Below are 25,264 nucleotides of genomic sequence, written 5' to 3' on the forward strand. Positions count from 1 at the left end.
GCAGCAAAAATCCACTTGCTTGGGCCAAGCACTGCCCACCCACCCTGGAATTACTCCAACACACTCACTAGACCCCCCACCTCTTGTTTAATCTTTAATGCACCTCCAGTCGCCCTAGGCTGGACACCGCAGCAGGGCAGGTGAGATAGGAGCGATGATTAGCTCCCTGACCCTGCGCGCTATGTTGGGCATTGGGAAATGTGTGTCTAACTGCTGACCCTCCATCGATCCCGACCATGTCCTCCAGGCAGAAGGAATCATTAGCAACAGCTTACGATGGAGGGGCATGCAATGGCTCTTTCTGCTAGGTGTAGGCACATGAAAAAGCCACAGGCACAGCAGACCTGTCCTACCTGTTCTTGCTCCCCTGACCCTCATTTTGGCTATTCTTAGATCATAGAATCATAGAATAGTCAGGGTTGGAAAGGACCTTAAGATCATCCAGTTCCAACCCCCCTGCCATGGGCAGGGACACCTCACACTAAACCAGGTCACCCACGGCTCTGTCCAACCTGGCCTTGAACACCGCCAGGGATGGAGCATTCACAACTTCCCTGGGCAGCCCATTCCAGTGCCTCAGCATCCTAAGATATCTGGTGTAATAATGAATGGGGGAGGGATGAACAAGTGTACCCTGTTCATAGCTCCTTTGGTGCTTGCCTTGGTCTTTTTCTTCCTGTGATACCCATCCTGTGCCATAAAAAACCAGCTCTTGCACTAACAAGACAACTCCCCTATCTACAACCTGTCTACAACCCCCGAGGTCTTCCCAAGGCACTAACACAAAACCCCAGAAAGTCCGGTTGCAAATCTGGAAACAACTGCATTTCATTGCTTATCCACCTCGAACATCTATGCTCAATTTTGATGAAAGACACTGCGAGAATGCAAATGCACACAGGGAATGAAAAGGATCAGGAGATCTGGCCCCTACCATAGAGGAACTTGTCCAAAGCTGGAGCAACCCAAGATCTAAGGTCAAGCATCCTCATATATGACAAAAGGTGGCGTTGCCGACAACACTGTTGAAACTCAGATCAGAAAAGGCAATAGACAATAGCAAAAGAAACAGATTTTATGGCCAACACATGAAATAAGGGAACTTTTCTCTGACCAATGAATAAAAGGAGCATTTTGGGACAATGAAAAAAGTGATTGTAAACCTAACTGTGGAAGAAGAAAGCCGAAAGAAAATCAAGAGATAAGGGAGCTTAGAAGATAGCTGGATAGCTCCTCCTGTATCTGACTGTCTCTTCCAAACATGAATTCAGTAAGTCCTAAGGAATCCTTTAAAAACTTCTTCAGGAATATGTAGCAGCACATTCCTTTTCCATCATCATCTGCACTTTGAGCAAAGCTCTCCTCTTATATGTCTCTTCTGACAGAATACGAAACCACAAGTATTTTAAGCTGAGACAAAGAAAGTAGAGGGCTGTAATCCAAACTGACAGCAACATTAATAATCAGTGAAGAAGAGGCTGTGCAGAGCAGATTGTTCAGAGATCTAAGAAATGGCATCGTGTTAGAAGGGGGCTCCCAGGTAGTTCTGGGCACTGTGGATGGGTTGCAGAGCCTCTGGCCTAGAGGAGAACACATCAGTCCCCGCATTGCACCAGCCACTAGGAAGAAAATTAACTCTCTCCCGGCCAAAACCAGGGCATTTCCCAATAGAAATCTCTTCAGTCACTCTGGAAGCCTGGATGCCTACTATCAGCCTGGGCATCTTTATAATGTGTTGCTCAAATAGACTAGTTGAGGGCATGGGGGAGCTGCCCACAGTCACAGACACATCAACAACAGAGCTAGGAAGATGATGCTGGAGTCATGCATCAGAAGATGGCCATGCTGCTCTGTTCCCCTTAGAACCTTGCATGGATGCTGGGGGCTGAGGAAGCCTAATACGACACGCTGCTGTCTTGCAGAAATCTCATTTGACCTTGGGCTATGAGCCCCAGACTAAGGCTCCTGTTCAGACCTGACCCGGCTCTTTCTACAGCCCGAGCTGGGGGAAACGTGAGACGGAATGCTGGCAGCTCTGGCCCCTGATGTGTGTCACCCTCCCCCTTCAGCAATTCCCCCATCCTTCCCAAAGCCAGGGTAGGAGAAGCGCCCTCCAACCTCCGCAGCACCTGCATGGCTGTGGCTCTCAGAGCCTCTGGGCACACAGGGTAAGCTCAGCAGAGAGGGGAAAACACGTTTAAGGAGATTTTAGGTTTTTGATATAAGTAGCTGGCTTCAGGTGACCTCAGGGCGGGGGGCGGATAGCAGGGAGGGGATCATTGTCCCCCTCTTCCAAGTCAGCAACACAACAATCGCAACCTGGATCAGTGCAAGATCTCTGGCTTACATGGTGCTGGGCTTGTCAGGCAAACAGGCAAGCATCCGCTGGCAAACATGGTTGGGAAAGGGTTTCCCACCTCATCTACATTTGTCTCCTGGCTTCTGCTCTCCCTGTGGGTCACTTGTGCTCAAGCTAGGTGATGCTGCAGGTTTTAGTCATGTTCTTAGAATCCCGGAGTGGTTTGGGTTGAAGGGAACTTAAAGCTGATCCAGCTCCAACCCCTGCCATGGGCAGGGACCCCTTCCACTGGAGCAGCTTGCTCCAAGCCCCTGTGTCCAACCTGGCCTTGAGCACTGCCAGGGATGGGGCAGCCACAGCTTCTCTGGGCACCCTGTGCCAGCGCCTCAGCACCCTCACAGGGAAGAGCTTGTTGCTGCTCTTTTTTCCTTTCCTCCATTACTAGACCTGCATAAGTCAGGAAGGGGTGAAATGATCAAACACCAGAAGAAATTGCCCCAGAATTAAAAGAGAGGAAAATCAAAACAACCCCTGATTTTGGGCTGTAACTGGGATACACTCAAGGGGACAAGGACCTGTTGGCATCTCCTAGTTCTTCCAGACCAGGTGACTTTCTGATGGGAATTTGATTGTATGAGAACTCCCATTCACACCCTGTTGACAGCTCTTCTCAGGACAAACACTAGTCCCAAAAGCTGGGACTGTGCCCTACAGGTGGGTATAAACCACAGCTGTAGCCACACAGGGAGCTGGAGGACCAACAAATGTGCTCCCTTTCCACACATAATGTACTTTACCAGCATGGTTGAGCAGCCTCCTTACAGGTATGGCTGGATTTGGCCCTGCTTACCCTGCTAACCCCAGCCATGCCCCCATGCTCCCAAGGTATTTTTGCACTGGAGCTTGCCTGGGGCAGTGCAATGCCATGAATAACTTTCCTCCTAAAAACAAGAGGGAATGGAGAAATGGAAGAGCCAGGTAGGGTTTGACAAGAGCAGCACAGAGGGAAGAAGAAAGAATCTGGGTTGAATCAGGGATGGGAGAGGGAAAAGAAAGTGAAGCAAAAGCAAAATGTGGTAAGGGACATTGGAGGAAAGCCAGCACATCGGGTCAGGCAGCAGGCAAGAAGGTGGTATCAAAGCAACTAAAAAGTATGGATTTGTATCTACAACAGGATCAGGCAAGCTTAGATTCACAGCAGAGCCCTTCCAAGGGCCAGCAGGTGACTCAGAAGGTCACTGATTCAATAAGTAGGACCCGAATCCAAGAAGACCTCCTTCTGGGGATGTTTCAGGAGCACAAAGTCTTAGCTTGGTCAGCTTCTTCATCCTGCCCATACACAGAGTTGTGTCATCAGCCTGGTAACTGATAACATGACACTGATAAGTGTCAGAGGAGACCTGCAGAACTCCCAGGAACAAACACCTGGAGCAGTGTGTATAGCTGGGATCTGGGGAGGTGTTTGGGGGGGGTGGGGAAGGGAGGAGGATGCAACAAAGCTGTTGAGCAGAGTTTTGCACAGACATCTACAATTTCTCTACATAAGCAGGGGTCTATTAAGGTGCAAAGCAGTTGAAATGTGAGAACACGCATGCCTCTACAGATGATACTGCACCTGGCACTAAAGCAAATGTCTTATAGTTCAACACATGATCTGACATCTAAATATCTATTCCCAGCTGCCTGCAATGATATAGGAAAGCAGCTGGCAGCAGATAGAGCAAAGGTGACAAAATCTAAGTGCCCTGTTGTCCATGCTGTTAAAAGCATCCCTGTAGGTACTATATCTTGGTTCTGCAAGGCTGCTAAACCAGAGCTAGCAGCCGAGCGGTTTTAACACACCTTTTGTAAGGGACCTTTCCCGTGTAGTCTTGGGACTTATTTCTGCATCCAAAATGTTTTCCCGACAGATACTGACAATATCATCAACATCTGATAGATCCAAGGCATCAACGGTGGCAGACCTCATATTCCACTAACCAAGAGAGAAAGAAGAAGAATCTCCAGAATGCTCTGGAAAACATTTGTGACACTGGGTTAAGCAACAGCAGAGAAATGTAAGTTCAGGGGGAAAATATGTGCCTTGATTGGAAATGAGGAGTATCAGTAAGTACAGGAAACTATGGGATATCTCAATCCACAAACAAAAGGGTTATAAAAGTTTCCTAAATTTCTATTTTGATGGGCAGTTTCTGCCCGCTATAGTTGCCAAAATATCTTATCTGTAGACATTAATATTAAAAATGCACTGTTTAACATGGGATGCCGATAAGAATGGGTAGTTTTGCTTGGAGCTGACAGAGAGGATACCATCCAACACTGCCAACTCAGGTTCCTAAGCAAAGCCTTGGGACAATGTGCTGGAAGTAAGAGTCAGGCAGGTCCTGTTCAACATCTTTGTTGCTGACACGGACAGTGGGATTGATGCGCCCTCAGCAAGTTTGCCAATGACACCAAGCTGTGTGGTCCGGTTGATACGCTGGAGGGAAGGGATGCCATCCAGAGGGACCTCGACACGCTTGTGAGTTGGGCTGATGCCAACCTTATGAAGTTCAACCATGACAAGTGCAAGGTCCTACACCTGGGTCAGAGCAATCCCAGGCACAGCTACAGGCTAGGTGTCCTTGCCCATAGCGGGGGTGTTGGAACTGAATGATCTTAAAGTCCTTTCCAACCCTGACTATTCTATGATTCTATGAGATTTGGCTCCCTTAGTGTCACATCTCCTTAACACAGACATACCTGAGCTCAACCCTTACTGCTGGGTGGGCAGAAATGGACATTGCTTCTTGTCTTCTGGAGAGGGTGCAGGTAAGGCAGAACTAGAAGAATAATGTCAATGTGGTAACGGAGGAGTGGAGTTATTCAAAGCTATTTCCAGGGGATGTTCCTTGAAAGGCAGAAATTGCGTTCTTAGAAGAGAACTTTTTATGTATTTATTGACTGACAAGAACACCAGCAGTGCAGACATTAGTGCAATACTGGACAGCACAGCCAGCTACACAGATACACGTTATAATCGAGAGGATTATATAAAAATGAGGACAACATACAAGCAGGACTGTAATGCAACTTAAACCCCGTAGCACCATTTTCTTTCTAGAGGGTATATAAAAATATATAAATAACATCCATATTTCTTGTCACAAAAGTTGTACATCTTGAGGTAGACAAATGTTTTGTTTCCCTTAAAGCTCAGCCTTATTTTGATTTCAAGTGACATACTCTGTTGTCACAAACCGTCTTTCCAGTCTTACACAAGGTGTAGAAGTGGGGTTTGTTACTCTGCTCATTTCTTGGCTTCCATGGCCATATTTATTGATCTAATAAAACACTTCTGACCCCAGCATTGCACTGCCCTTCCATCACAGCAAATAAGTGCTGTATGCATCCCTGCTTACACCACAAGGAATACCAGTGTATAACCATTTCACCCAGCAGCCTCCAGATATGTGATTCCTTCCCAAGCAGGTTCAGCTCTCTATTTGGGGATGGTGGGGCCCCTCCACACCAGCACTTCATACACTTCTATAAAGCTTTTCTGATGGATTGCTATTTCCCTCTTGCAATAAGCATCCTGGATCCACTGCTACCAAGCCCAGCACCACAACACACCAGGAGAGGCAATAAAAAGTAGCCTAGGAAGTACACACAGGGCCAGGGACTAACCCGTGTCTGCAGAGTAGCCTTGGTGTGAGTAGTGGGGGTCCCAGCCAGTTTAGGAGTATTAGAGCTATCGCTGTTCTCAGGTTACTTGGATCTTAGGTGCACCATAGGAATGGATCCAGCCTGAATCAAAAAACTATACAAGAAAGCATACACAGCTCAGATTTTTACCATTGTTGGGCATGTCGAAATACATTTGCACCTGGGAAAGAATTCTTTTATAGCCAGGGCAGAAGCTTTCACCTTTGCTGCTGGAAGGATTCCCATGTAAAGGCTTAAGTGGGATCCCTTTATATCTCCAGCCTCTCATTCCAGAAACTTCTTTGCACCAAGAGGCAGCACATCTACTGGATGTGTAAGTATGCAGCTCACACACAGACCAAATGGAGGTCCAGGTCCTCACATCCTGTATTTCCAGGAGGTGGCAGAAGAGCTTTGCTCAAGGGGATGCTTTGGTCTTGGTTCCTCAAGGAAATGTTAACTAGAGGTGATCCCTTCACATTTCAGACACCAGTGGTAAGGGACGTGGGGACACTGCCTCAAAGTCCATATGACATGGACCACACACACAAAATAACCCAAGATTGTTTTCAAGTGCTGCAAAGCAGTATCTAATCCTGCTTCAAATGTGCCTTCTTTGCCTGAAGGAGTACCAAAGAACCAGTTTAGTCCAAATTATCCACACTAAAGGGGCTTCATTGAGCTGCCTGAATAAAGAAGTCTGGTCATCTCACCATCCTTCTGGTCCTGATTTTGAGTCTGTTGTGCAAAACACCTCACGTGCCTCCGAAATGCATTTACCTACTGCTCTAAGCATTGCAGCATCTGGAGCCAGATAAAAGGTATTATTAAAATAACACTTTTTGCCATGTGGATGGGAGAACTAGCCTACAGATTGGAAATGCTCTTCAGAGGAAAATGAAAGCTGTTAGCAACATATATTTCCTTCCATGCTCACTGCAGGACCAGGTCATTGGAGAAGACTAAAAGACTTCCCTAACACGCCTGCTCCCGTGTGCTTTTCTCCTCTGTTTTTTACAGGAGTAGTACAGAAGAGTGAGTCTGAGTAAGCCAAAAAGCTTCACTTCGAAATGTGAGACCATCAAGAGAAGTTTCCACCATCAAGGAGCATTCATTCTAGTTTCCCCCAGACTATAACATCTGGGTGTGGAGAATGGATTGTGCATGCCCAGGAATTACTGGCAAGTGGACAACTCACAAGTGCAGCTTTGAGGAAAAGCAAGAGGACAGAGAAGTATCTCCTCCACTGCAGGATCCACTGTGCTTCCCCCCTCCTTCCACTGAGTCCCAGTCCCTCATTAAATGAGAATGCCCCATGCAATGGCATGGGATCCCCAGATATCCCTCCCATGATGTGGTATTTCCATCCTCTCTGATTGAACAAGGCAGTAGCCATATAGCTTGGGATCAAAAGTGTAGAGCAGAGCTAGTTCCTTTGTCACATCACCAATGATGCCGATTTTAACTTACTTGGATGTTTTTTCATTGAGTGCTCAACATTGAGACTCATGGGAAGATTTCAACTCTAAAAGGATTAAAGCCAACATGTAAATAATGGTCTGTTCAATGTTAAGTTCTTAGGTATTTAGGAGGTAGAACAAAAATCAGGCCAATTAGCCCTATTTGCAGTACTATGCCTGTCATAAGCACTTTAATTCAGTTCAAGTTAACTTGAGCCAGAAACGGGATAAAAAGGAATAAGCCCATTAAAAGACCTGTAGGTAGCCAAAGGGAAGGTCATAGTGGCCTCTGAAGGGCCAGTTAATGGCTAGATCTGCTCTGAGGCAGTTCTCCTCCATCCTTTTATGAAGCAGAAATCAAAAATAGTTGTAAAAAAAAAAAAAAACCCAAAAGGGCAACAAGGTGAAGACAAAGAGAGGGTAAGTTCACACTGCTCCCTGCAGTGTGATTGTCCAAAGCACAGTAAATGAATGGAGATCCACACCCAAGAGCTGGAGAATACAGGTGAGATCTGACCTCTCATTAGGAGAACTTGATCACCTTGAAAACTTGCCCAATTCAGCCTATGGATGAGTCCATCTAAGCAACCCACACCAGCATCTTCATCCATGACATTGCCAATGAATTTTGGTCGGAGTTTAAGGATTTAAGTATTCTTTTCAGACCAGCCCATCTCCACACAGGCATCCTGCTCGCTGGTTTATAGCCATTACCAACACTGAGTAAATACAGCAGCTTTCTTATCTCAGAGACACTCCAAAGCTGTTCACAATAAAAACTCTGACTGCTGCTATAGGATTAACCAGGACAAGCTCTGGAGCAGGCAAATACCTTGCCAAGCACTGTAACAGAGTTCAACACCCAGTTTGTGCTACACATATCTGTGTGTACCTGGTGGCGGGGGCAGGGAATGCCATTCCCAAAACACAGCCAAAAGAAACAAAACAGGTTGTTTATGTTGTGTTCAGTTTAAAGTGAACTAGGTAAATGCAACTCCAAGTCAGGGCATCACAACCGTGTAATGGACTGTGCTCTTTTCCCTCAGGTCACCTTCTCTCCTGCCAGGTGCCTGCATTATCTGGATATATCTAACTCCCCTGTGCAGAGATTGTCACTCGTGACTTGCAATTTATAAACCTCCCAGTTCCTGTGGTTCCTCATTCCCTTTCAGAAATGTTCCCTGTCATTAGCACAGGGCAGAACTGTGGGACGAGATGCACCTTGGGCACCAGCGCAGAGTGGTACACACGAGACAAAAAGGTGATGAGACAAAAAGGTTTGACTGGGACGAGCCAAGGGAGGGAGGGGGAAAGATGCATAATTGGCACCATCACCCTGGATCCACCACCATAACTAACTCCCTGCGAGGCAGAATGCTGCAGAGGGGTCACTTCCAGACCTCGTCTGAGTTCCTGCAGTACGTACACTGTAACAGAGGCAATTCCAGGTCTCCTGTGTACAGCAAGATTAAAACATGGTTAACACGCATTTGGAGCCTCACATCCAAACTTTGACCTGGGAGATGATGGACATGAGCTCCATTTGTTTGTAAACTGGTATTTCTGAGGCATAATCCTTGCACTGAGATGAGATTATTCAACAGCGTGTCTTTGAGTTCAAAGCAGAAAGGGTTCAACCAGCAGCTAGAGAACTGCACTGAAGACCTCTGCTGCCAGAGTCATTTTGCCTTGGTGCAGGAACACAGCTGGCTCTGCTACATCAGGATCCAGCCTCTGGTTAGTTCCTTCCCTGGTCCCTTAATTCAAGCCCCCAGAATTTCAGTTTCACCACCCCAATGCATTTACATAAGTGCAAGTTAGAGATGGAGGAGGGGATGCTCCTGCAGACCAGAGTACAAGTTTTAGCTCATGAGAGGTACTTTTGACTGCTTCAGTGTTTCTGCTGTCCCCACGTTACCCCCACTCTCTGACCCTGCTTCCTGATCTGATAGCTCACAAAACCTCTGGTTTTCACCCCTCATATGGGAGTCCTCCCCAGACTGGAGGATCTCAACATTGAGATAATAGGAGCACCAGACATTTTTGGTTCTTGCCTTTGCCCTCACCCCAGAGCAGAGAATCACATCTCTCCCTCCCTATTGCTTCCTTGTGCTCTAGGACTTGTCTTGGCCCTCTAGCGCTGTCTTTACTGCTTGCAGCTGTAGACAACCTCTTCCTGCATGCACTGTTGGCATTCAACATAGCAACACCACTGCACTTGACAGTGGCAAGAGAAGGTAACCAGCCGGCTCTGGGTGTTATAGCCTCGTCCACAGCACATGCTGTCACAGTTGCCATCCCGAGAGCAGGTCCTCCCAGCAGTTCCCAAGGAGTATTTGCTGGGACGACAGAAACTAGGGGAATCTTCCACATACACCAGGTCAGTAGAGCGGGGTGAAGCAGGGTGCTTGGGCGAATGGCTGTGTCTCTGTGGGCCAGCCAGCTCCGAGTGTCCCACAGCATCATTGGTGGTGCTGAAGACCTTGACGGCATCATCGTAGCGCAGCTTCAGCAGTCGTCCAATCTCATGGAAAGGAGAAAGCTGCTTCCAGCATGTCCGGACAGCACATGAGCCAGAGACACCATGGCACTTGCATGTGGTTTTGAGACCATTTTTCACAGCCTGATGAGGAACGGAAAGGGTAGTCATTATCTGCCAGGACCCATAAGCCTAGTTCTGGGTAAAGGCAACACCTCCAACTGCAGACAGACTGAAAGTACCTCAGTTTTATTGGTATTATTCAGTATTTATTATTATTCCTATTTTATGGAGGAAAAACTAAACTCAGAACTGATCTCAAGAGTGTCATCTTCACCATGTCTGAAGCTTTAGCTGTTCCCAAAACTCCCTATGTCCATGAATTAACTCAGCCATTGAGTTTTACAGCTGTTACCATGCTGTGCATTGCTGTCACTCAGCCCCTGATGCCACTAGAGGATACAGGATGCTACTCTACCACTCAACATGCAACTCCTCACCCCAGAAGTCTTTCCAGGGAGCAATCAGTGTTTTAAGGTCCATGACACAGAGGTAGGCAGGTCTGGTTTGTGAGTAGGGGCCACAAACAGCCCTCCCACAAACAGCCTTGGCTGATGCTGGCTTAGAAGCCTTGCACAGAGTCCTAACTTCACTCTAGCCCTGCTGGTGCAGCTCCTCACCTTGATGCCAACGTTGGTGTTGTGGATGTCCACCTTGGCCCGCAGGTCTTTGCCAATCCTCTTCTGCCCCAAGAACTTCTTCAGGAACTTGGTGCTGTATTTGAGGTTGTCTCCACAGACTCCCCATTGCCAGGCCTTGCGGTTCTCCAGGTCTGGGGAGTCATCGCAGGTGCAGCGCTCCATGCGCCCAGCGCTGCACGCTCTGGCCAAGGAGTGGGTGAGAGCAGCAGAGGATACGGCGTAGAGGAAGGCAGTCTCCTTAAAACCTGCACAGGAGAAGGATTAGGAGAAGGTAGGAGCAGAAAAGGCAAAATAAGGTGTTCATCCACCCACCAGCCCTCCCTAGTCCATGAGCCAAAATCAAGCACATGACTTAGAAACACAAAGAGACAAAACTCTTCCATTAACTGCACACCATTCCTAGCAGAGAAACTGAACATCATGTTTGAAGTAGCTGATGCAGTAACACCCCAGCCTCACCTGGTGGCTGTGACTAATTCAATATGATGACAGGAGACCACTCATGAATGAAGGGATGGGTAGCAACAGCCACATAGTCTTGGGAGAATATTCAACTGCAAAAAGCAGCAGTCATGAAACTCCATTTGTCCTCATGCTCACCACAGAGCTGATAGGTGTGAAGACGGACATTGAAACCATGTTGGGGCTTAAAATCGGGAAATATTTAGAACAGACTGAAAAATATGTTAAAAATCTGACCTGTTATTTAAAATATTTGTAATTGAGACTGTGTTAGCACAGTAGCATTTCATATGGAAAAAGCACTCGTAGTTTGACTAGAAAGGTTCCATGTTGAAGGATATCATGGGCAAGAAGGACAACTCTCCTGCATGTATGCTGCATGGAAGAAAACACATTAAAGCAAAAGAACATTCCACATTGGAAAATTCCACATCAGAAACCACAGAGATCTGATCTAGTCTTGCAGTTAGCCCTCTGAGCAGAGGTTGGAAGGCACTTCTAGAATTCATCCAGTCCAACATCAAATCTTTCCATCATTCTGTTCCCTCAAAGAATTCCCATGCAGCTGTAATAATAGATGAGACCACTGACTGCTGAGATCTGAGTGAGGTCACCATAAATCTGAGCAGAGAACAGGACAAAGAGTTCTGATAGCTAACAGTCAGAAGAATGAAGAATTGACTAATCATGAACACAATGGAGAGGCTGCGCTAGGAACTTCAAAATAGACTTCATGGGAGCTCTTTGGAATTGCAGAGTTTTAGAGGAAAGATCTCGCAACAGTATGGATGTGGATGAGGGTCAAGAAAAGGTGGCAGTCAAGGAGATCAATAAGACTGCTTCCTGCCTCATCATTTCAGTAGCTGTATCCCTGGGACAAGTAACTTGCAACTAAGCTCTCTGGTTGATGATTCTCTATAAGATCTCCTGGGGTACTGGAGGAATAATGAAAAAATGTCACTAAATCATACCAAAAGAGAGGAGAGCATTTTGGAAACTCTTTCCCATACCATATAAAGCTAGCAGCACCAATCAGCTCCACATACCCTGCTAAATCTGACTTTGTGGAATACCACACTGCTTCTGCTATTTCTGAGCAGTGATGGTTTGGTTTCTCCTGTGGCACTCCATGTAATTGCTGGTCAGGTTTCAACCCACTTGAAATCAGAGACCACTGCTTGTGGTCAGGCCACTGCAGACAGCAGTAACTGAAGATAACAAGCATACTTCCAAATCGTCTCCTTCTTCTCCTCCCACCAAACCTCCTTTTATGGCAAAGGGTCAATGTCACCAGGCTGCCAAATGCTTGTCTGAAAAGTCTAAGATGATTCCTTCTACTTTGTCATAAGGGATTGGTCACCATTTAATTGTTTAATTCACAAACCACATGAGTAAAGGAAACACTGAATAGTCCTTGTGGGGTAACAGGGAGCAGCAGAGCAGCTATTGAAGCTGGATTTTCAGTGGGACCTAGCACAAATGAGCAGCAATCAGCTTCAACAAGCATGGTTTGAGAAGATCTAAATAGAGGTTTCTCCATGGGTCCTGCGTATCTATCCACCCACTATGTCAATGGAGATCTTGTCACCACAGCCAGTGGAGCCTGGAGTGGATTCCCAGGCTCTCAGGGTCTGTTTTAGGGATGAGTCACTCTCCTGACCCCATTGACTGTGTTGATAGTGACTAAATGAAATCCTAAACACTCAGTGCAAGGGGCGAGCATCCAAATGCAGATGACTTTCCTGGGCACTTCAGTCACAAACATCCATCAGAGTTGAATTTCAAGATGTTGAAGCAAACCAGCTCCCTCTGGTAGGACCTTGCACATGTCCAAGTCTTCCCCTGAGCTCTCTGGAATTATTTCTTAGCTCAGCTGCCTATAAATACAGAAAGATGTTTGCTGCAATGGCAAGACACTGTTCTGTGGTGTGGTGTGATCTAGACCACAAGGAAAACTAGAATAGAAGGAGCTTAGCCATATGGTGATTCTGCCAAAGGAAAGATGCTCAAGGGCAAAGATTTTACAATGCTACACTAAAGACTGTGTGAGCATTTCAAACCAAGTGGAAGAGACATCTCTGGGGAAGGAAAAAAAGAAGAAAAAAGGAAAAGAAGAGAAATAGGAACAAAAATCCAAACCCAACCAACTGAAACAGGGGAGCCCAGAGACCTTCTCAAGGTCTTTAGTAGCACCTCCTGCTCAAAGCAGGGCTAACTCCAGTGCCAAAGTTGCTCAGGGCTGTGTCCACCCGAGTTCTCAAAATCTCCACGAATGGAAATTCTCCATCTCTGTGTCAGTGGCCCTGCTTTGTACCACTCCTAGATTCTTCATCATATCAAAGAAATCACTGCTTGAAGGTCAAAGAATCTAACCAACGTGAAGGAAGGAAATGGGTTAATGGATGGAAGGGTTGCTCATCTCTCCAGAAGGATTTTTTCTGAGTAGCTGGATTTGAGCTGTCTTTATTACAGGTATTTATTTCCCCCAAATATCCATGTTGTTTGAGATGAAACGCTTCTTACCTGACTTTAGCAGCAATCAACTGCCTTTCTGACACACCTAGGAAACAAAATTTCACCATTGCTTTTTATAAAGAGACCAGCCACCACTGTGCAACAAGATGGCTTGAAATGTCTCTCCAGAATACATTTAAATCTAGCTATTTCCATGGATGTTTAAAACAGTGGAGAAGGAACACAGGGCAATTTTGCATGAATCAGTGAAGAGTAATATCCTTTGGTCACATTAGGATTGTAGGTTATGCAAACGGAGTTTCCAATTGTATTTAGAGGAGTGTCAGTATAAAACAAGAAATGGTGCTGACTGTGAAAATAGCAAAGCTGGCATTTCAAAACCCAGAAAGTCTGGCTTTTTTTCTGTATTTCTTACTAGAAATATTTAAAAAGGAGAAAAAAAAGATGGTGGCATCTCTAGAAGCACGAAAAGCATTTGTGATCCGAATCAGATATCCCAGTGTTTCAGTTGTGACTGCAAGTTAAGTTTTCACCTACTACAAAAATGAACCATCTCACTGAGCATGATCTTTTTTCCCCTCTTGCCCTCATAAAACCATCAAAGACACTTAAAAAGTGTGTGGTTTTCCTCACGGTTTCTCCAACACCATGGCAATATTGCATTATTTAATCAGTTTCAAAACTCTCCATCACTCTTTGTGTGAAAGGAGCATAGTCCATTGTCCAACCAACAATTTCCAAGGCAGCAGCAAGACAGCAGTAGGAATATGTGAGGAACAGATCAAAAGTGTTAGCTGAAAGCATTCATGTTCTTTGTGTAGCTAACCTGTTCGCAAGGTAATGGAAAACGAGAGCTAATAATTGCTTCCAGCCAACTGCCCTCTCATATAGGAAATGCACACAGCATACTTTTCTGTATTAAATCATCATTTGATCCTTAAGATTGTGTAATAAAAGTTTTCAAACCCTTCTCCTCGTCTGCCAAAACAGGTTTTAAATTACAGGTGATATTTTATTTTGTCAGTCAGGAGTCGCTGGAAATGTTAAGGCACGCCACCAGGAGATAATGAAATGTTTTCCAGCTATTTGAAGATGAGGATTATTCAATTGTCATTTTAAAGTTCTTTGAGGCTGATGAAGATACGGATGTCAGAAAGACACTCAGCATCATCACGAACTGCTTCTTCCACAGTGCACTAAAAAAGCCCCACTAGAGCCCTTCAATGAAGTAAATTTGATGTTGTATGTGCCGGTTTACTAAAATATTAATGTAGTATTTAAGAAAATCTGATAATTTTAAATGGAAACGTTAAAAAGTTGCAATCCCGATGCTAATTAAAATTAACGTTTTCATTTCATCAGAGTTAATATTGGCTTATTCGGCCCCTTTTTGAAAAAACTAAGCTACTAAATGTTATCAAAGGTCTGAAACTCTATTAAAACTGAAGACTGTAACAGTAAATGCTACTAAGCAATAATGAAGAGCAGAAATGGTAACAGGCAGCCAGGCGTTGTTCGGATGTAGACAGGTTTAGCGAAGTGCATACGCATGCTCTGGGAGCTTGTATTAAGAAATTATTCGGGGTCTGTCTTCATTCCATTTTTCTCAAGTTCTCACAATTTGAAGGATTTATTACCTCCCTCCTACCTCAAATAGAGAATTTATAGGACATTTCCTTCCTCTAAAGCATTTGGTGAAGAGAAGCCAGTGGATTTTCTGCCCCGTCTGGCTGAACTTCTGCAGAAACTCCAAATCAATGTGAAAGACTCTTAGGAGATATTTGTCAACATGCACTGAAATACCTCAATGCTGATAAATAGCTTTTTCTAACAGAAAATTAAGATTAAATTCCGTATCTGAGAACAGCAAAGGTTTACATACAGTGATATCCTAAGAGCTAAAAAGAGTCTTCTCTTAAAATGACCCTTGACATAAAGCATGAACCCTAATTTTTTCAGTTTCATCCACATTTGACAACCAAGGAAGACAGCAAGTCTAGGAAACTCTGGTCTCGGAACAAAATCCACAAGCTAAGGCTGTGAATTTCCTTTTACTTTTCAATCTGTGATAAACTGTGCAAGAAAGATGAGGATAAGACGTATTTTGTTACCAAAGGGCCCAAACTGTACAGCTGCCATTCTGAGGAAAAACAGATGCTCTGCACTCCCTGGTTTCTGCCCCACTTTGCTTAATTTGAGATCATAAAATCCCAGCCTGGTTTGGGTTCAAGGAACCTCAAAGCTCCTCCAGCTCCAACCCCTGCCACGGGCAGGGACCCCTTCCACTGGAGCAGCTTGCTCCAAGCCCCTGTGTCCAACCTGGCCTTGAGCACTGCCAGGGATGGGGCAGCCACAGCTTCTCTGGGCACCCTGTGCCAGCGCCTCAGCACCCTCACAGGGAAGAGCTTCTGCCTAAGAGCTCAGCTCAGTCTCCCCTCGGGCAGGTTCAAGCCATTCCCCTTGGCCTGTCCCTACAGGCCCTTGTCCCAAGCCCCTCTCCAGGTTTCCAGGAGCCCCTTTAGGCACTGGAACTGCTCTGAGGTCTCCCCTTAAGGAGCCTTCTCTTCTCCAGGCTGAGAAATATGCATGTTCCAGGGGCTACAGCGCCAAGTGGGGTTTTATACTGCAAACAAAAGACTACCTTGTACCTCGCTTCAGCAGGCTGGTCCGTCCCTCCAGGCTGCAGTTCCAGCGCTCGCTGCGGAACTGGTACTGGCACTCCATGACTCCGAGCCGGATGGCATCCCGCAAGGTCTCTGCCAAGCCAGGCTCCCTCCGGCACAGCCTCTTCTGCTTGCGGGACAACTTCAGCAAGTCACACTGCTTCATGTGGACCTTCCCCTGGGCAGCGTTCGTGGAGGGTCCCAGGGATGGGAAGTGGGTCAGAGCTTCTTTCCCGGTCAAGCTGAAAGGAAGCAGAAAAGGCAGTGAGTGATGGAGGATGGCAATCCTAGAAGGAAAAAAGGTGATCAGAGGGAAGGATATTCAGAAAGCTGATGTTCAGGGTTCTTTACCAGCTCAGAAGATTAACCAACACAGGTTGATTAGATCTAGTATCCCATCTCCACCACACACCAAGCCAAAGATTAACATTGTGGGGAGAAAGAGAAAATGCACTTGTGCCGTCACCAGCAGCCTCTGGTGGGAAGTTTTCTTGACTCCATGAAGAAGACACATTCACACCCTGCAGCTTTGTTCCCTTTCCAGTACTTTCACTATCTCATACAGAGATTTGGTTTATTCAGTAGTGCTACACCTCTGTCCTAACTCCTTAAAGCATTAACCACGTCCTTCCAGGGTTTGCTGGGCACCAGTACCATGCTACTAGACACAGCTACAGAAGACTTCATTAGGGAGTGTAGTGATAGGACAAGGGGTAATGGGTTAAAACTTAAACAGGAGAAGTTTAGATTGAATCTAAGGAGGAAGTTCTTTACTGAGAGGGTGCTGAGGCATTGGAATGGGTTGCCCAGGGAGGTTGTGAGTGCTCCATCCCTGGCAGTGCTCAAGGCCAGGTTGGACAGAGCCTTGGGTGCCATGGTTTAGTGTGAGGTGTCCCTGCCTACAGCAGCGGGGCTGGAACTGGATGATCTTAAGGTCCTTTCCAACCCGAATCATTCTATGATTCTAAGACCGACAAGGAGACATTATCAATGACCACCTTTCTAGGGCAAACACACGTTTTGCTGGAAAACATTTTTGTACTGAAAAAAAATAAAGGAAAGCTCAACTAAAAGTGTGTTCCCAAATGCCACAGCAATGCACTTGTATGTGTTTATACATAATTCAGCTGAAAAATGTCACAAACTTGAGACAAATGATTTCACTCTTCATGGCAAGAGAATATTTTTCTTGCAAAATTTATCTCCCTTAATACCTTTGGGCTGCTTGAAAACACAGAGAAATTAATTTACTCTGATGCAAACAACCTGGGAACAGTCCTGCGTTTGCACAACATCGATCAGGCGTGCCTCTCCTTATTACCAAACAGGTAAGAATTAGCGAGTGCCTCAACCCCCACCCAGAAAATAAATAGAGAAATGGAAACATCCTAAAACCTCTACTTTTGGACATGTCTCAGCCCCAATATGAGCATTTTCAGACTACGCCTTCCCTCCTCAAAGCGCTGCTGTTTGCTTTGCAAGCCCACAAGCACTTCAACATGGACAAACGGATGAGCCAGTTCCTTCTTGTTGCTCTCTCCCAGTCAGGCAAACTGGGCTATGCTGCTCCTCCAAGTGACTGTGGGAGTCAGACCAGGAAGGGTGGATAGGGAGGGATGCAAGCAGGAGCAATCTCTGAAGCACATCTACAAACAAAGACCACCTGGCTGTGGCATCCCCACCAGCAGTGCAGCAGCTCCCCATTACCTTCAGTGCTTGAGCAAACCCAGGCAGATGGAGATAGACACGAGGCAGTAAGCTGGTACAATGCCAAACAAGCAGCTCCCCACAGCAGTGTAGGAAGTGAGGTTCTTCACCTCTGCACCATTATCGGGTTCCTTGTAAAAGCGTGGCTCTTTCACAGTGCAAGCGCTGCAGCTACAGTTTTAGTCCTCTGCATACTTTAAACATCTATTTCGGAGTTAGATGTCTAGATCTCTGTTGTCAATCCACTCTACCCAGGCATGGGGATTACAGCACAATTCAGCTGACCTAACCTTGCAACGCTTCTGCATTCACTCTCACAGTAGCCTACAACCTCCAGATGCACTCACACATCCATAATTAGGAACAAGTTCCTACAGAGATCGGGATTCATTCCATCAGATCAGCGCACAGACACAACTCTCAAAACCAGTGGCTCAGGTAACTTTCAATTTAGGTCAGGAGGCAGAGAAACAAAAGGAGTTACCCCAGGTTGCTTAAACAGGGGAAAGTTGCTTAAACAGGGGAAGTTTAGATTGGATATAAGGAGGAAGTTCCTTACTGTAAGGATGTTGAGGCACTGGAATGGGTTGCCCAGGGAAGTTGTGAATGCTCCATTCCTGGCAGTGTTCAAGGCCAGGCTGTATCGTGCCTTGGGTGCCATGGTTTAGTGTGAGGTGTCCTTGCCTATAGCAGCGGGGTTGGAACTGGATGATCTTAAGGGTCCTTTCCAACCCTAACTATTCTATGATTGTAAGGTTCAGTGGCAAAGCTGGGAGCAGAAGCCACTCTCAAAGTCCCAACAAGCACAGCTAAGACTACCCATAAGAGCAAATCCCAGCAAACACTGACTGTAACTGTGTTTCGTTACGGTAAAACTACCATGGGATCAGATCAGGATCACAGTATGAGAACATTCTTACAAGATTAAATAGAAAATATGCAGATATTTGCAGTTAGGCAAACTGCACATTGATTTTAGATGATTTAGAGTTTATTATCTACAGATCATATGGCAGAAAAAGAAAATAAACTCTGAATTAATGCACACCTGCTAGCAATCTGAAAGAACAATAAGGATCTCCAACTTTTATTTCTCCCTCCTTTTCTGTCTAAGCACTTTGCTAAATTCATCTGTTTCCTTTAATCTCCTTCCAGCCACATTCCAGCTGCTTAAGAAACTTTTAATGAGAGCCTGTTCCTGTGCAATGCCCAGTGTCCTCTGGATCTGAAAGATCTTAAAAATCCCTAAAAATATGCCTTTTCTACCTCTCCCAAGTCAGAAGAAAAATCAAAGGGAGCCACAACAGTCCTCCATATCTGATTTCATGGGCCTTTCATGTTCCACAGAAATATCTACACCCCACAGATAACTGCAACAAGCATTCAGGAGAGGTGAAAGAGAATATGGGACAATGACAGATCAAATCAAGGCCACTGCAGTGCACAATAGGTCCTCGGCTCTCCTTTCTCCCTGGCAACTCGGTGGAATACAGTTTTAATCCTTTCAGAAGCAACATTATTTCATCCTCAATATTCATCCCTAGACAAATGGACGGCCAGCAGCAGTGTTGTAGTGCCTTGACGGTAGGGAATGATCTTCCATGCTTTGTACCATCCACTGTCTACAAAGGAGGTGGCAGAAATCCCCAGAGAAGCATCTTGGGATAAACTGTTGATCTCAAAGGTGTTTTACCTTTCTCCATCAGAGTTGTCATTTCAGACCCTCTTTATACCTGCAGCCCTCCAAGTTTTCTGTCAAGCTTTCTGCTCCTCACAAAGAAAAAATGGCTTGAATTAAAATCTCAGGTGAGGTTTACGTGAGGTTATGAGTTGGAATCCTTTTCAATGAGCTTTTCTGCTTGCTGCAAACCATTTTTGGGAACAGCAACAGATGATGTGTCCAGATATAGCCTCTGTTTAAAAAAAAAAAAACCAATTCTCCTGAAACTCCACAGGGAACAGCATATAAAATTCTTCCATTGGAAGAGATGGCTGGTTCAGGACGAGAGGTATGGCATGAGGGTTTAGCTGGGAACTATTGCAATCAGTGCCTATGCACCAGTTCACTCTAACTGCACTGCGTTCTTCATCCTTACCTGCTCTGTGCTCCCACAGACTGGACATACTTGGTTTACATCCTTCCCTCTCTTGCCTCAGTCACTGAAACACCTCCATATAGCTCCTGATTTCGGGGCAGTGCATTCCCTGCTGCTGAACAGCCAGCGCAGGACAGCAGTCTGGTTGATCATTACATGGGAGACCTAACTCAGCCTAACTCTGGGCTGGCCACACTCCTTACACGAAACACTCAGCATTCAATGGGACAATTTCATAGGCAGTCTGGTACCCTGACACAGTGACTAAAGAGAATCTGGGAACAGAAGATAAGCAAAAAGCATCTGAGAAAAGTCTTTAACCTAGTCAATGCATCTGTAGCCACACATTGTCTCTGCTGTGACAATCAGTACAGATTCTGTCTTTTCAAGTCTCATCTGAAAGCTGCCTTCCTTCTCTGTTTCTGCTCTCTTTCTGCTAATACACTCTTTAAATATCCCAGTACTCTGTGTGTCTGAGAATGCAAAGGAAGATGCTGTAACAAACCCTCCTGGTATACTGTACTTTGAGGAAGGATTTGTCAGCCTGGAAGTAATATAAGCATTTGTTTTATCAGCTGAAAAGGAAAAGAAACATGTTCAGAAATCTTTCCAGGGTCAGAACTGGACAGCAGAGTCCTTATTGGTAGTAGGTTCATCAGGGACATGCTTCAATAATAGTTACCAAAGCAAACATAGGAATGTAGGTAACTGGGCTAAAGATGAAACCCAAAGCTTACTCAACATCTCTAGAAGGATACAGGGGTGTCCTTCTAGGGGATACAGGGGATAGACAGAAGGATGCAGGGGTATCCTTCTATCTTGTATACCATGGGTATACAGGTGAGGACAGCATTTTTGAAGGTACCCTTATTTACATTAAGATGTCATTTGACACATTAAGCTCTTTTCAGAACTAAGCTTTGATAGACCTGCAAGTCTTGTGTTGGTTTTACTCTCTGAGGGCCCCTTCCACCATGAAACGAGCAACATTTGTGTCACTGACTGATGGGAGCAGAGGTAGCTCCAGAGGACACAGGTAGGCTGAATTAAGAGGAGCTGTGAAGGCAGACAGCACATGGAAGCCTGGAGCCCATGTACCTACCACAGGTATTCAAGGATGAGTTATAAAGAATGGCTCCAGCAGACCTGGCTGCCCACAGTGCACAGGCCAAGCTGACCCATCAATGAGACATGTTGCAGCCTGCTCCATGGAGGTCACTCCAGCAGAAGGCTTTAACCAAGTCTGTGACTCCCGCCTATCCAACAACATCCTACCTGAATTCTGCCCTAACTCCAGGAAGAGATCCCCTTACACCCTCTGAGGAGCTCTTTGCCCTCCAGCACAGCCTGAACTACTTTCCACTTTGTGAAACCCAGCCCCTAAGAAGGCAACAGGAGGCTGAGAGCTTTTAGTGAGGTGTAGAGAGATTCCCACTCGAGGAGCTGTACATCCTGAAAGCAAAAGCAGGGCTAGGATGAGGAGGGAATACTTTAGAGGGGCTGCAGCATGGGGGAGATTGAAGCAAAGGTGGAAACAAAACAAGCACGAAGGAAGTCAAGAGGTGTACACTGCCTGTGTACCGGAGAGACAGCCACTCCTGGGTTCCTGCATCTAACGAGCCAGGCAAGCCCAACATCACCTGAACAACAGCCGGACCACACTTCATGTAAAGCTTATTTTCTCCCCCTCTCCTGCAGGCTGCAATGTACCCCTCTGTGGAGCCAGCATGGGCAGTTCAAGGTCTGCTCAAGCATAGCCAGTGCACTAACATCAGACGGCTAACAACCCCAGGTGATGGGAATGTGCTCTTCAGAGGTCTGCCCACAGCTGCTGGTATTTCTGCAGTGCAAGGCTCTGTAAAGTATGGCAAGGCTTAATTCTGTGTATTTATAGATCATTTTCATCTTTGCTGGGCCCTTGGACCATTTCTGCTGGACTACCCTGTGCACTTCCTGCCTTACCTTGGTCCTGATGGAATCAAACTTGGCATTTTCACTGCTTTCGAACAGCAGTATCTCACCTTTGCCAAAGCCACTGTATGCAACAGAAAGGGCTCAGGTCCTCTCTTTGCAGATTGGCACCCAAAAGCCTCCTGCACCTTTTATTACGTCTTCGGAGGTTTCCTCAAGTAAGTGTTTGGAACACAAAGATCTGGCTCCTGTGCATAAGTCTTTCCTATTCAGCAGAACTTAGAGGTGGACTGCTGCACCAGGGCCTAAGGTCCCCTCTAATTCAGTAGTAATTTAAATGCGAGATACTCCCAAACTAAGCTGTACCGGGCATCTACATCAGGACTTCTGGATACTAGAGTTACTCTATGTCTATGGGCTCAAAATAAGCACCCATGGATCACATTGCTCATCACTACCAGGCACCCAAGCAGTTCTTAGACTTTGGTTTCCTTCTTGTGATGTTTCAGTGGAGAGGTGAGAATTCGCTGGGCAGCCCCATGACAAACCCCTCAAGGAGAGCACCTCTCAGAAGTGGAACTGCAGCCTCAGATCCTGAGCTAGGCACCATCAAGAGGCAGCACACTCAGATTTCATGCCCAGGAAGCAGCTTCTATCAAACAGATCCTTGTCACAAGATGTAGAATCATTCAGGTTGCTTTAAGAGCTTGAGCAATACTCAGTGACCACTTTGTGATAGTTATCTGAAAGGAGGGCACAGAGACATTCACTTCCACCAAGTACAACCCTGAGCACATGTCCCTGTAGCTGGAAAGCCAAACACTCACCACAACCCAGCTCCTTTGTAGAGCATGTGTACATACACACCATGAATGGCTAACAAAGGTAGAGTTCTCCCCTGGCAGCAGGTGCTTAGATACAAGTTAGGCTAAACAACACAATTAACTAACTTAAAATCCATCTGTTTTAAGGAAGCTTTGCTGCAGCAGTTAAATACCAATCATTGCCCTATGTAAGCAGTGCCAAACCTGCAGTTACTCGCCAGCAAATGTAAGAAGTGTCTGGCACCTGATGGGAGGATCAGTAGAGAGTAACCAAGACCCTTCAGATCTGTCTTGGCTGTTACCATCACTCACAGCAGTGTCTGAATGCATTGGTATTTGTGGCTCTTCTACACTCACTGGGAGATGAGCATTAACAGCCCTGCTTAGCACAAGAGTCTGAAAAACCTCCCTGCAAAGCAGCTTACTGAGAAAACAAACCAAAAACCCATCTCCACGGGAAGTTCTGCATTGACCCAATCTGTTAAAACCCCACCTTTGCCTTTAACCCAAGCAACCTGAAATATGTGGGGAGGACACGCACCCGGGGCAGTCGTGCCCAGGTTTATCCTGCGCCGTATCCAGGCTGAAGCATCAATTCTGCCTCCCTGCGCCCCAGCGCACCCTGGGCTGGCTTTGAGCCCCGCAGCACCCACAAGTCACCCGGACCTCTCTGCTGAGCCCGGCCTCCCTCCTCCCACCTTCTTCCCTCCAGGGGAGCAGCCTGGAGCGGGGTGTCACAGCCTGCAGCCACCCGGGGCTAATTCGCACCCTGAACAGAAACGGAGCTCGGTTCAAGCGAGTAAGTTTTGATCCCGTTTGCTCCCAGCATCTTCCAGCCCGTCCCTGCGTCCCGCTGTGCACACCTCGCTCTTTCCTTGTCCCGTTTCTCCGCCGTGCTCACACCCAGCACCCTTTCTCCCACCCCGTTCAAACTCCGCAACTCCCCGCCGGACGCCGCTCACCGGGACCCGCGCAGGGGCGCAGCAGCCCGCGGAGCCTCCGAGCCGTCCCCCAGCGCAGCATCCGCCGCCCCTCCGCGCTCCCCCCCACCCAGTGCTGTCCCGCGGACCCTCCGCGCTCCCTCCCCGGGTCCCTGCGCGGAGGCGGCGCCAGGGGCCGATCCCCGCGGGCGGTGCTGACCCGAAGTAGGCGGCGGCGGGCGGCGGCGGCGGCAGCAGGAGGAGGAGGATGGGGAGGAGGATGATGAGGATGCGGCCGAAGGCGCAGGGCATGGTGCCGGGCGGTGCCGTTCCGCAGCTCACTGCGCGGCCGCCCGGCGCCGCGGCTCTTTAAGCGGGAGGCGGGGCGGCCCCCTCCTCCCGTCCCGTCCCGTCCCGTCCCGTCCCACAGCCGCCGGGCACCCCCGGGGCTCCCTGAGGACCCGCTGGCCCCCAGAGCCCTCAGGGTCTCCGTGCTGGGTCGCGTCCCACCAGGTCCCTCCATCCTTGCGGGGCGCGGGGGACAAGCATTGGCAGTCCCCATAGCAGCTTCGGGATGCTCGACGGTGCCATATGGAATAGCATATAGGGAATATCCTGCTGCCAAAGTTTACTGCTGCCTTTGACAGCTGCGGGCACCCGGTTATACAGCTAAACTGGTGCGTCAAGGAAAAAACTAGAGGCACCTGCGGTGCCTGGGCACCCAGCACACACCTGACCCATTTCTGCTTCTGCCTGGGCTCACTGCTGTAATGTTTAATGTTCATGGACATACCAGGGAGATCCCATGCACAGAGCATGCTCCCACAGACACATATAACCAAACATGCATTGCACAAGCAGACATCTCATAGAAATGTTGGTAGGAAGGACCCTCTGGAGGTCTCTAGACCATCCTCCTGTCCCAAGGCAGGTTGCTGTCAAACCCAGATAAGGATGGTTGTGTCTTTGTCCTGCAAGACCTCCAAGGATGCAGATGTCCACACCTTTCTGGGCGCTTGTCCTATGGATGCACGACCCTGCAGGGTAGGCACTGTTTAATGCGCAGCTTGATCCTCTCAAGCACAATTACACACACTTTCACAGAGGAACTCAGCAACAAATGACCAGAACCCAGTGTCCATTGAGACAAATGTTAGGGAGGTTTAATCCCTGTGTTTTGAAAACACTCCCATAAAATCACAGGACTATGGAGACACGTACGTGGTAGGGCTCCAGATAGGCAGGTAGCCAAAGAAGCCAATCCACCCAAGGAATAAATGATAATGGCAGCTTTGCTGAGCTGGTGGTGCACTGCTGCCTTTCACACCCTCCTTCATCAGGTTTGCCTTGCAAACATTTGCGTAGAGGTGTGTACAAGGTTGTGAAACACAGCACTTCCCAGTCACACTTAGGGAACTCCAACTGGACCTGTAAGTGCTCCCATCCCTGCAGCTGTATCCTCAAATGTTTCATGATGGGGAGGGTACACTGAGACCTGTTCTCTGTTACTGACACCAGTGTCGTTCTCCAGGGTGTGCTTGGGCTGCTGCTGCTTCTTTTCCTACACACGGCACTTTCCC

General features: G+C 47.1%; 1 protein-coding gene across 2 annotated transcripts; it reads right to left on the reverse strand.

Moving 5' to 3' along the window:
• Positions 1–7,026: 7,026 nt before the first annotated feature.
• Positions 7,027–24,015, reverse strand: WNT9B (Wnt family member 9B). Of its 2 annotated transcripts, none has more exons than XM_065699285.1 (4): positions 23,905–24,015; positions 16,212–16,468; positions 10,606–10,871; positions 7,027–10,069 (listed from the first exon to the last, which is right to left on the reverse strand). In XM_065699285.1, the coding sequence occupies exons 1-4, from the start codon at positions 23,994–23,996 to the stop codon at positions 9,593–9,595; spliced, it is 1,092 nt and encodes a 363-aa protein (XP_065555357.1). In that variant the 5' UTR covers positions 23,997–24,015; the 3' UTR covers positions 7,027–9,592. The 2 variants fall into 2 exon arrangements, with proteins under 2 accessions (XP_065555357.1, XP_065555358.1); XM_065699286.1 differs by lacking the exon at positions 23,905–24,015 and adding an exon at positions 23,727–23,790.
• Between the last annotated feature and the right edge of the window lie 1,249 nt (positions 24,016–25,264).

The sequence above is a fragment of the Lathamus discolor genome, chromosome 20 (assembly GCF_037157495.1).
Source record: "Lathamus discolor isolate bLatDis1 chromosome 20, bLatDis1.hap1, whole genome shotgun sequence".
In the NCBI taxonomy this organism is placed as follows: Eukaryota; Metazoa; Chordata; class Aves; order Psittaciformes; family Psittacidae; genus Lathamus; species Lathamus discolor.

Coding starts and splice junctions, on each gene's coding strand:
- WNT9B (XM_065699285.1), bottom strand. CDS start 23,996: ATGCCCTGCGCCTTCGGCCGCATCCTCATCATCCTCCTCCCCATCCTC. Junction 16,469..23,904: donor CCCGCCGCCGCCTACTTCGG/GTCAGCACCGCC, acceptor GCTTCCTTTCAG/CTTGACCGGGAAAGAAGCTC. Junction 10,070..10,605: donor ACACCAACGTTGGCATCAAG/GTGAGGAGCTGC, acceptor GTTCCTCATCAG/GCTGTGAAAAATGGTCTCAA.